The sequence below is a fragment of the Bactrocera neohumeralis genome, chromosome 6 (assembly GCF_024586455.1).
Source record: "Bactrocera neohumeralis isolate Rockhampton chromosome 6, APGP_CSIRO_Bneo_wtdbg2-racon-allhic-juicebox.fasta_v2, whole genome shotgun sequence".
Classification (NCBI taxonomy): Eukaryota; Metazoa; Arthropoda; class Insecta; order Diptera; family Tephritidae; genus Bactrocera; species Bactrocera neohumeralis.
In genome coordinates this window covers 9,058,489-9,070,865 of record NC_065923.1, presented here as the reverse complement: position 1 = coordinate 9,070,865, position 12,377 = coordinate 9,058,489, and the positions used below count along the sequence as shown (strand labels likewise).

The following is a 12,377-nucleotide window of genomic DNA, read 5'->3' as shown; positions in this document are numbered from 1 at the left end:
TTCGAAACCACATGCCACCGTCCTTTACCATCCACAACTCCCACATACACCCACACACACCGCGTTCAGTACTTACTGTGTCGATAGCACATGACCACCAGCGCAATTGTGCAAATCATGCCAGACAACGTGGCGATGCTCGGTATCAATAGATTCACATTGCCATAGAAAACATTCGAGCCGCGTTGGCCGCGCTGTACAATCTCCGGCGGTGGCTGCTCCCCATCCTTGGTGAGAGTGACGAATGTGAACTCGGCTTGTGATACGCCGGCCACATTGTGCGCCTCCATGCGGAGCTGGTAGAGAGTCGATGGTTGCAGACCGGAAATGGTGAAACGACGTTGCGGTTTCAATGCGTTGGATACTGTGAAGATGGAGCATATGAAGGGGTATGAGAGCAATAACAATGATGATATTTAAGCAGTAAACTCTAAAAGTGTTACTTATTGTCGGTGAGAGCCGCACAAACGCAAATATTTTAAGAGTACTACTGTAGGCAAAAAATAGTAAGACTTTTGCGGAATCAAATTTCTAGTGCTGGAACGGAATGTTAGAAAAGGCCTTCGATGATTATTTTTTGTTGCAATTGTTTATGATTGGTACAAATTGTTCAAAGAGAGTCAAGAACGCTTTGACGACGAACCACGTCCAGAACGGCCATCAACATCAACTGTTGGTCAATAAAATAAAGGTATTGGTACATGAGAATCGACTACTAGCAGTCAGAGAGAGTACTTACTGACATCACTGGAATATCGAAAGGAACAGTAAAAACTATTTTGAAAGACCATTTGGGCCTACGAAATGTGAAAGCATGATTGGATCCAAAATCACTCTTTTTTATTGAAAAACAGTGTCGCGTTAACGTCTGTGAAACAATGCTTTCCGACTACCAGGATGCCATGAAACGTTATTACTGGCGATGAGTCTTGGATCAATGCTTACGACCAGAAGACAGACAATCAAACGGCCGAATATCGTGGTCAAGTTTAGCCGAAGTCGAAAAGACCACTACAAGACAGGCCAAATATCAAAGTTATGTTGACAATTGTCCTAGATTAACGAGCCAAACTCCTTCCGACCGGCCGAACTGTCAACAAGGAACCTTATTTGAGTGTTATGCTTCACGAACCTATTCGTAAAACGAGGCCCGAATTATGAGCTGGCAATTCTTGCTTTTTGCATCACGATAATGCACCATCGCATACTGCATTGATTCTTTCTAGTATTGGAAAAAACGTTGACACAAAAGTATTGGGGATTAGTTTGAGCGGGACGACATAGATTTTGAAGAATAAATTAAAAATTTTAAAATTTAGAAGAAAGTCTTACTATTTTCTGCTCATAGTCTTGTGTAAATAATAAATCGCCCGAAAGAAGACTTGAATGGTATAGATGAATGATGAAATGGAATAATGGTAAGCAATCCAAAAATATTTGGACATTCAATTAAATTTGCTGCCGGTTAATTGACAATATCGAACTAAATCACGCCAACGTCACTTTCACTTACCCAGTATCCAGTCGCGCTCTGCCTCATCAGTAACCGGGCGATATTGTAGAACGAAGTACAGAATGGGGCAACCATTATCTGGCCAAGTGTGCAACCGCACCAATACCGAAGTGGAGTTGGGTGCAATCAAGCTCGTAGTCGAAGGCATACCTGGTGACTGGCCTTGAGTGCGCACGTGTAGAGTTATGCTGGCCGGTGAGGTGCCCACTTTATTGTGAGCAGTCAAATGAATTTGATAAGTGCTGCCACAAACCAGCCCCTTCAGCTCGTGGCTTGACGCGTGACGCGACAGCAGCATCTCATCCATATTGCTGTTGGCGCGCCGATAGAAGAGCGTGTAGCCAGTGATGGGTGCATTGCCGGTGAATCCGCACTTCCAGTGCATCAGAATACTGCTGGAAGTTGCGCTGGTCACATAAAGCACCGGCGCCGACGGCGGCACCTGCACAAGCAGCACGTGCGTGAGACGGTCGGTGCCGATGCCATTGTCCACTTGACAACTGTAGTTGCCGCTATCCGAAATTTGCAAACTCGAAATGATTAGGTCGCCCGAGTCGAGTAACTGTGAATTGTGCATACCACCTTGCCGCAGTGGCGTTTCCGCTTTGTACCACTCGCGTTTCGGCTTGCCCACCGCCGTGCAGGGCAATGTGACCGTTGAACGCCATGGTCGCACTATCGGACCGCCGAATGAGACAATGCGCGCAGGCACACGATTCGTTGTGATTTGCGATGCAACACGTGAGCTCTTGCCTTCACCGACACGCGTTGATGCGGTCACCCAAAACTGATACTCGATGTGTGGGTGCAGATTCTTCGCTTCAAAGTGTACTTGCTGCGACGGCAGGCTTCGTTTTTCGTTGTTCAATTCCTCTCGGCCATTTACCACACGCATATACAAGTTGAATTTTGTGATGACCCCATTCGGCTCTGTTGGTGGCAGCCACGACACATACAAAGATTGTGGCGTGCTAACGACCACCTTAATGTCTGCGGGCGCTTCTGGCGCATCCTCCTCGGTATGACAGTACAATGGGTTGGATAGAGCACCGTCACCCATGCGTGTGTGCGCCAACACTTGTATACTGTAGTTGGTGTATTTGCGTAAGCCCGTCAGCACCGTGGTCAGCGCGGTTGTCTTGCGTGATTCAACTTCGTCCTTGTTGAGTGAGAAATCATCTAGAATGGGCTCGAAAATGAGTTTATAACCCTGCAATAGTCCGTTGGTGTGATATATCGGTGGCGGTTGCCAGGAAACTTGTAGCGATTGCGAGGTCAACGCTGCGCAACGGATATCCTCAGGCGGTCGACTTGGCACTATCACATTGAATATAAATTGATTCAGTGCAAACGAAAATAATAATTAAAATGAAAGCAAATATAAAGCTGCACCCAAAACTTACCATCCTCCATGGTTTGCGCCGACACCGGTTCGGAAAGAGGGCCGGGCCCCACCTGATTGAACGCTTGCACAACCACATTGTAGCGCGCGAATTTCTGTAGGCTACTCAGCAAGAGTTCACCGGTGCCGCCATCGCCGTCACCGGATACCGAGGTGAAATTGTAAGCAGAATTACCCGAACTGGCCAACTTGTAGCCGACGTTGTAACCTTGTATATCGCCATGACGCAGTTCGACCAGCGGCGCCAACCAACTGACAAGCAATTCTGTGGAAGACAACGGACGAACGGAGAGATTGAGTGGTGGCCCAGCCGGCCGTTGTGGCTCGGTGCGGACCACCAACTCTTGGCTGGGAGCGCTGCGTCCAGCGGTGCCCTCGGCTATCACTCGAAAGGAGTAACGGGTGGCGGGCTTTAAATTTTCAATCAGGGCTGTGTAGGTGGGTGGATCTTTTACCTCGACATGCTGCCATTGCTCAATGAAGAGCGCTATAAGGATCAATGCAAGTTAATTAAAAAAGTAGGTTATCGTTTTAGGTCTTAAATGTTTCAAAATGGAAAAAAGTTTAATCGAAAATGGTAGGATTTGTAAGTCGATGCTTTGACAGTCATAGGTCAAATTAAAACTTATTTCATGCTGCGGAAATCATAATGTTCTTTCAGTATTGTTCGATGAATTTTGCAACTTACGGTCCATTTCCTTGAATTCCACAATATATTTGGAGATGTCCGCTGTGTTCACGCTTTTCGGCTGCCACTTCAAATTCACCGAACGGCTGGATATCATGGCCGCCTCCAGCACAGTGGGCGGTTGCGGTGGCTCCTGCACTTGCAGCTGCACCAACTGCTGATCATTGCCATACAGATTGCTGGCGCGACAGAAATACGGTCCACTATCGCTGGCATCCACCATCCGTATCTGCAGCTCTGCAGAAACACCGTCGGGCGTGGCCTCCTGCTTCACCGAAATTCTGCAATGACACAAATGTGAAATGAAGCGGAAAAAATGCAACTCATCATTTGTGGAGAAAATGCTCCTGTGGGAAATATGCGGACACTAAATAACAACTGATAGAATTAACGCTTGCGGGATGAGGGAAAGATTAATGAGCAAAATGAAAATGATGTAGGAGTGTGGCGGATGGGTACTGGTGGGGCAGGAGGTGTTGATTTGGAGCTGCGAGAGCTTGCTATGGCTGTCCCTCTCGACCTACTTGTAATTTGTTGATGGATTCAGTGTGTTTTTGCCCGAACGCATCCAAACGATATTAATCGGTTTGTCACCGCTGACAGAGCATTGCAGCAGTGCTGTGTCACCTTTTTTCACCATTACCGAGCGTGAAGTGGATGAGAAGTACGGCGAGGCTGTATCATTAAAAATGCAAACAAACACATGACACATAAATAAAGCAGAATTCACAAAGTGAGTTGTAGAAAAGTCTAAAAGTTTGCGCACACACACAAAGCAAGTGCTTGATATTATCGCACGCGTGGCAAATATTACGAGCACTCATCCGCATACATACACCATACACCATGCACGTGGAGCCTCCTATGGGTATATAATTAATGCCTCAAGCTACAGCTTCGTGTAATTTGGGCAATATTTTTATTTCCCTTGAACACACAGGCACACACATAACAGTTTTTAAGTAAATTCCTTTGGCTCTTCGAACTTACAGTTAACTTTTAATTGTATAACCTTTCCGATGCCGGTGCCAATGCCGTTATTCGCTTGGCACAGATAGAAGCCCTCACGATCCTCCTTGACGTGTTGCAGCAGCAGTGAGCCATTGCTCAGCAGTTTGGTGAAAGGTCGCTCACGCACCTCCTCGTACTCTCCCGACTTGCTACCTGTAAGTTACATGGTAAGATAATTATCAGAATTAATGTGTTGCTAAATATCTCAAAAAGTGACGCTGAATACTTCGAATATTTCGTAAATAATTGCATTGCTTGAGTGCACATAAATATTGAGTTTCGAGGCTTCCAAATCTGTAATCTTTATATTCCAATATACTGGATTTGGTTTTCATACTTTTCCCGTTCATTATTTATAAACCTTTTTTTCAATTAATTCAGTTTTTGATTTTAATTTTTGCAGTATTGAATTTTCAAACAACCAATTTTTATGTACACCTCTTACCAGTGCGATTTCAATGTACCTGTAGCCTTCTTCCAAACGATGCTAGGCGTTGGCACGCCCTGCGCCTGACAATGCAACATGATGTGGCGGTTGCGTTCCACATTTGCGTCGGCCGGCTCGACAATCCAGCGTGGCGGCACTGCGCGGCACCCCAACCGAAACCACAAGCCGAGCAGGTTGACCAAAACAAACGACAAATGGAGATGGCATGGAGATGACAGCAGAGGAGAGCGCGCAGCAACGAGCGAAAAGCAATAACAAAAAAGTGGACAATTATAGCAAAGCCTGAATGCGGATCGATAATGCAATAAATCAGAGTGGAAATGAATGAAACCATTGGAAATACTATTTTCATAGTCGTCAACGAAAAAGAAACAAACGAAATGCTTAATAAGGAAATTATCAGTTTTGAATTTTAATTGGGCCAAATGATAATCTTACTTAAGGCGTTTTATTTTCGCCCCTTAATTAATAACATTCAAAGTAATCTAAAGTGGTTAACCGAAAAAATTATTGGGTGAATTAGAGACAGCAAGAAAATTCAGAAGTAAGTTCATAGAAGAAAGTTGAGCAACAGTAATTTGAAAGATGTTTGTAATAATAGGTTTTATTTAATTTTCATTTACAGTTATTTAAAGTGTGAAAGTGAACTAAAAAAACTACGGAATTGAAGGCATTTCAACGGTACTTAACAATAAAGAATGAATCCGAACGCCGAAAAATGTGAATAATGAACTAAATGCGTTAGACCTTAATTGGAATTATTTATGCAACCAAAGTCGATAAGAACCCAAACAAAAAATGTAATAAATTCATTAAAATTTCCATACTTTTCAAGTTGTACCTTTTTTTCTGTCTTACATTGCTGCCAATAAAGTCAGACGCCTTATTAAGTCGAAGCTCATCAAACTGTGTGTGCAAAGATTTTTCAGAAGGCATTCGAAATCAAACCGAACCTGTTATCTTACTATTTCGCTTTTAAGTCTACCCTAGGGTATATAAAATAATGGTCTATGAAATAATAGAAAATAGGCTGCCAGTTTTGTCATATAAACTTCACATGTGGGTGTTCACGGGCCCAGCAAACATTGGTGCTGAAGCGCAGCCTTAATCATGCCATAAAATAATAGTTGTCGCTTGAAATTTTCTACTCCAGACTCCATTGTTTTTATTTTTTTCTATTCCACAATTTAAGTTATTGGAATGCCTAGGTGTTAGTTATATTATTTTCCACTAGCAGCCCTACATGGAGTTTGAAGTGATTATTTTGCTACCAAAACAGAATGCAATGCCACTCCTTCATTAATCCTTCATTCTTAATTTCAAATTTTTTTTGTTGGATTGATTGCAGCTATAAAATACTCTATGTATGTCAATATTATGTAAATTTAAATTTCATTATTTTTCGCATCTGTGCCAGTAATAATGGCATTTCTTTAGCGCTTGGCCTTCTTATTAGGTTTACAGCAGTATAAAAGCAATGCAGTAGACTATGGTCTAAAAGTGCTTATGTAATAATTCTATCACACTTATTATTAGATCTCTTAATTAAAAGATCTCCTCAACCGTTCAATGTTTTATTGAAATGGAATACACAAATATTGGGTAATCGAAAAATGTTTTCGTATTTCTAATCAAACTTCAACTTTTTTTTATTCTTATACTAATAAATAAATTTTTGTCGACTACTTTTTGCCATTCTTCCGCTAGAGAAATTAATTCATCAGAACTTTTCTGGTTTCTCGACGAAAAACTGTGACAAGTAATCTTCACAGGCTTCTCTTGAAGCCAACTTTTCTCCATTAAGAGAGTTTTGCATTTACCAAAACAAATAGTAGTCTGATGGTGCAAGGTCAGGGCTGTATGGTGGATGCATCAAAACTTCCCAGCCAAGCTCTCCCAGTTTTTGCCAAGTCACCAAAAATGTGTGTGAACTAGCGTTGTTCTGATGGAAGACGAAGCTCTTTTTGTTGACAAGTTCTGTCTGTTTTTTTCGATTGCCTCTTCAATCTCATCAGTTGTTGACAGTAAAATGTAGAATCAATCGTTCCACCATACTGAAGCAGCTCATAGTTGATCATTCCTATCCAATCTCTCCATAACCTTTCGCGGCGTCAACCCTGGCTTTTCGACCATTTGTTGAGCTTCACAACGCTTGGACCTTGATCTTTTTCGCACATTATTGTCGTATTTGATCCACTTTTCGTCTCCTGTGACCATTCGCTTCAAAATGGTTCGATTTTATTGCGTATGAGCAAAGAATCGCAGATGTTAATTCGGTCCATTAAATTTTTCATAGACAATTCATGCTTCTTTTTGCAGCCAGCCTTTATTAAATGGTTAAAAACGGTTTGATAATGAATGTTAAGTTTCTTAGCGATATCATGGTTGCTTATGTCACGGTCGAGGTCAATCTTTTCCATAATTTCATATACTTTTTCAACGATAGGTCGACCAGAGCGAGGTGCATCTTTCACAACGAAATTTCCAGAACGGAACGGAAACGAGCGAACCATTGTTGTGCTACACGCAACAACAGCAACGTCTTCGTAAACTGAACAAATTTCATTGGTGGCTCGCATTTGGCATTTTTCCCTTTTTATACAAAAATTTCAAAATATAAGGTATTTCTTCATTATTTTCACTCTTTTTTGAACAGCTGAAACTTTTTTCAAATTCCCCGAATTTAATTTTTTTTAGGTTAAAAACGCTTAAAATCTCACTTTTCCAACACTATATGGTATGACACAATGTGATTGGTAGCACTGGAGATATACGACTGCAACGACATCTATTGAAAAAATACGAAAAGACTTTTTCGACTACCCAATACAACTTTAGCAAAAAAGCTGTCTACTTTTCATGTGGAGAGCCGATCAATGTTTGATTAAAAGCTTATACTTATATTTTAAATTTTTATATAATTTGGAACTTTAATACACACGAAATTCAAAACTGATGTAGCTCCAGCTGCAATACCTAACACCTCACCCTTCCCAGACTGTCGAAAGTGTCAGTGATTTGGATGGATTAGCGGGGAATTTAGTTATACACATGCAATGAAAAATTATGATTACTTCGTTATCAAACTGATACACACACACCTATGTACTTGATCATATGTAAGTAAGCGTTTCGTGTGGGGAATGGAAATGAAAACTAACAAAAATTTCAAATTGATCACCATCGTAACGCTGCAAATAAAAGATACATAAATGTCAGCTAAAGCACACAAGTAAATGCTTCAAACACCACACAGCCAACACACATACACATAGATATAACCGATATAGCAAATCTGCTAGCGTCGCTCCTCAATCAAAGCTCAGCAAAATGCGCTTGCAGACGACAGCGCTGGCCAACAAAGCAATCGCTTTTCATTTTACAAATATGTATGTGTGATTATTGAAGCATTTAGTTATATACGAGCAGCTTTGCGTGGCTACAAAAGCGTTCAATTGCACAAAAAAGGCGATAAAAAAACTTAGCACAAACTTAACAGTTAAACGAGTGACGCCAGATTTCAGTGAAATGATAAAGTGAAAACTAATTGTAAGCCATTAAATTATGGAGAAATAAATGCGATTTGCTAAAAGTATAATAAACCTGCTGGGGTTGGGGGGACAGTAAAGCTTTCGGTGTGTATTTTTGCATTTTTCATTATGCTAGTCTTCCAAAACTTTGGTATCGCGGGGGTAAGCAAAAAAATCATTGCACACAACAGCCTTAAAATATAAAGTTAGTCTTTTGCAATTTTTGAAGCCATAGTCTTTAGATGATTTTTGTTAGAAAACGAAAGTCTCAAACCAAAAAAATGAACAAAGCACAAAAGCATTTAAAGCAAAGCACGCAAATCTGCTGCATAATTATACATACATACATACATGCTAAAAGCAACAAAAGTTATAAGAAGCAGTTTTCTAAATACTAGGCATACTACAGCTTATTATTAGAGAAGTAATAACTTAAAAAAGCATGCGAGAACTAAAGTATTTCTTTGTAACGGGCAACTTTTTAAACAGTGAATGAGCTGTGTAAAATTTAGCAACACACATTAGTTAAGGTGTCACCTTTAAAAAAAAATCACTGTTTTATTGTCCTATTAAATTCTACAATACCTCTAGAACATTCTCCTAAATTTTTAAGGTGATCTGAGTAATCGTTTTGGAGATACAGCCTTGAGAGCTTGTGCGCTCGAAGGCAGATAACTAGGCTAAGAGCGCCGTCTTTAAACGCGTTTTCTCGAAATTATGTTTTTGAAGTGGGTTGGCAAGATTTCTCGCGAACTACTCAACCGATCTTCATGAAATTTTACGCAAGTCTTTGAGATACAATTAATTCTTAAGGGGTCCCGGTGGTCTAGGTGGTCGTTTTTTTTTGTTTGATAGTTCGAAAGTATAATCCTTTAAGAATATACTTTAAAATTTTTGGAAGGATATTCACATTATTTTAGCTTCTACAGCCGTTTTAGCAGATAGGGCGCGGTCGAGGGGCTCAATGAATAGATGCTTTGTACGTCATTTATCTCAAAACTACTTCTTTCGGCGTGCCGTTGATGAAAAAAAAAACTATCTATCCGAATCAATTGAAATTTTAATATGGTGTTTATAAGATCAATATCTATCGCTGGAACTACAATCAAATTTTAATTTTAAGAACTTCGATTTTTTTTCGATCTAAAACTGGTCCAAAAATAGCTGTTTTCAGAATCTGAACTTCAAAAGTGCGAAATTTTTTTAATTTTCAATTTTTTTTTTGGTTGTAGTTCCTGCGATAGCTGCACTCCTACGGATTAGTAATTTATTTGGTTTTTATGTTTCAGATGTTGTGAAGAGTCAAAATCAACAACGGCACCGGGAGTCATTTTTTAAGATAGCTTTTTTTGGACGCCATTTTTAATATCGTTCAATTTTTTTTTTTATTTAACAAAAAAATATTTTTATACTTTTCATAAGTGTACAAATAAACTGTAAAAATTTTAAATCGATTGCTGTTTTTTTAAACCTTGAAAAAATATCCAGAAAACACCCTTAATTTGAGCGTTCTAGACCACCGGGACCCCTTAAGGACTTGGATGTAGGATTGCTTTCGATAATAACTGAGATTTTAATTTTTTTAGTAAAAATGTCTGCCAAAAATCCAATTTTCAATTTTTTCCTTGGTCGAAGTTCTAAGTTAAGGTTTTAACTGATACACAAATTTTTTCACTTTAGATGAACCTGTAAGGTCTTATCCTGCCGACGCGGACGCGACTTTTTTCCGAGGGATCACCGGAAATGGCGCCGCAATGTCCGACTTTAAAATATTTTTTTCCAAAAATTTCAAAATTTCTTTGTCAGTAGTGTATGTTTGTAACAAATTGTTGAAAAAGACTGTGTTTTTACCCGAAGAAATCCATGTAACCACTTAATTATTTCAAAAGCACTGTGTGGACCCGGCAGCCTTAAACGTAAAGTAACTCGCGTTAGTTCGATGCATTCGGTATTGCACGATGCATGTATACGAATCGAACGAAGGTTCATGACTTTGATAGCAATAAAGGCTATGCATAACTTTTCCTATTTTTAAACCAATTCATTCGGTATTTCGAACAGTAAAAAAATTAAAACCAATTCGTTCCGATTCCGAAAAAATTTTTAAACACGGAAAAAACCAAATGTTTTCGATACAATTTAAGCATTGAGTTGAGCACCAATTATTTGAATTTCAATTTGTCAAAAGTCGCGAAGTTTTCGAAATCTAGAAATCATTTTATTTTAAACCGAGATTGTCGCGTATTTCAAGTGTAAAAATCATATATTTCACATAGTTCATGCACAAAATAGCCTTAAACCAAAATGAAAGAGCAAAAGAGCATAGCATAAATGGTGGAGTGACAAAGTGCGGTTTAGGTGAGCGGGGAGCACAAAAGTAAGCAAACTAGCTACACATACGCCCATGCCGTGGCATGAGTAATAACTTTACAAATACTGCGAAGCTTTAAATGATAATAAAAACAGCGCAACGAATGTCGGTTAGTTGAGCGCGAAATTTAAGCAGGATATACCAAGTTGTTAGTAAGCTTTAAGCATGTTTACGTTGTTGTTGTTTTCTGGCACCACAGCGCGACAGCCACACACGAAAATCCCAAAATACAATATAAATATATGTATATGCACATATATAACGGCACAGGCAGCCAGCGTTGGTTTGCGCGAGTGTCGCATGACATAAGCCGCGTAACAAAAAGCGGGGCTTAAACTGATACGTGATTCCCTTTTATTTATCTGCATATACATATATACATAAAATATAGCGAGTGTTTAGCGAGGATTTAAAGAGTAAGCAGAAAGTTGTTTGCGAATGTAGCACGAGTAGAGAGAGCTTAACAAGCAGAGCAAAGGAGCGGATAGCGGGTACAGCGGGTGCGCAGGTAAAAGCGTCTAAAAAGCACAAAAAGCTCCACGGCCTTCCGCGACATACACATACGCCGGTAAAAGGCAGCGATCGCGATCCATTGATCCATTTCGAGTTTGTGCCTCGTTTTTGCTGGCGACTTCTTCGTGCTTCGTAGTGCTGTGTGTAGTTAGGACCAAATTGTGGCAATTGTTTGTTTAATTGTTAATCATTACAATCGCAACTACACTATCTAAAGCGCTTAGCAATGCATATTCCTTAAATAAAAAACAATGCAATAGTAAATAAAAATAGTAAGAAGCGTTTGAAGCAGTGCAACAGTTAGGTTACCTGGTGATCTGCCGTACAAAAAACCCACAGCGTGCCAAAGCGACTGGAGGATGGATTTTGGTTAAAGGGGGATATCAGGGGTCTTTCAAAGTTCAGCTAAATATGTGATTGTGTGTGCGTGTTCACAATTTGTTCGAGTGTGTTTGTATTGAACGCCGCCTTTACCTAAACATATCTCATAAACTCCACTTTACGTTATTTTATTGTTCGAAATTATTTACTTCTTGGAAGTATTACATACTGATGCTAAAAAATCAATAGCCACTATTTATTATAATTAAAAACTGAAATCCATAAAAAGCCATTTTAGTATACAACGGAAAAGTTAAATAAAAACTGGTTCATTTTAAGTTGTGTAGAGTGTTCGTTTAAATTTCGTTAGTGATACCGTTAGTTCCACTATTTTATAGTAATATATTTGTTTATTAATCATTGGTCTTTATTATTTTGAGTGTTGTTTTAAGGTGTGTGCAAGTGGTATGTGGTTTGTGTATGTATATGTGAGAGATTTCATCAAAAGATCGGTTAACGCGTATCTTAGAGCTTTTCTCATTTTTAGAAATTTTCTTTGTTTTAGAAATTAACAATTTTT

The 12,377-nt window shown here is 39.6% G+C and overlaps 1 protein-coding gene across 6 annotated transcripts in view; it reads right to left on the bottom strand.

The window, feature by feature from the left end:
- The window catches only part of LOC126763484 (cell adhesion molecule Dscam2), a 123,709-nt gene that overhangs the window by 11,984 nt on the left and 99,348 nt on the right, over window positions 1-12,377 (bottom strand). For all 6 annotated transcript variants that reach the window (XM_050481024.1, XM_050481027.1, XM_050481025.1 and 3 more), the window contains exons 11-17: window positions 5,079-5,198; window positions 4,594-4,767; window positions 4,128-4,278; window positions 3,604-3,884; window positions 2,917-3,402; window positions 1,514-2,830; window positions 77-364 (exon numbers count right to left, since the gene is read on the bottom strand). In XM_050481024.1, coding sequence (XP_050336981.1) covers window positions 77-364; window positions 1,514-2,830; window positions 2,917-3,402; window positions 3,604-3,884; window positions 4,128-4,278; window positions 4,594-4,767; window positions 5,079-5,198 — 2,817 coding nt within the window. The remainder of the gene's footprint in view (window positions 1-76; window positions 365-1,513; window positions 2,831-2,916; window positions 3,403-3,603; window positions 3,885-4,127; window positions 4,279-4,593; window positions 4,768-5,078; window positions 5,199-12,377) is intronic.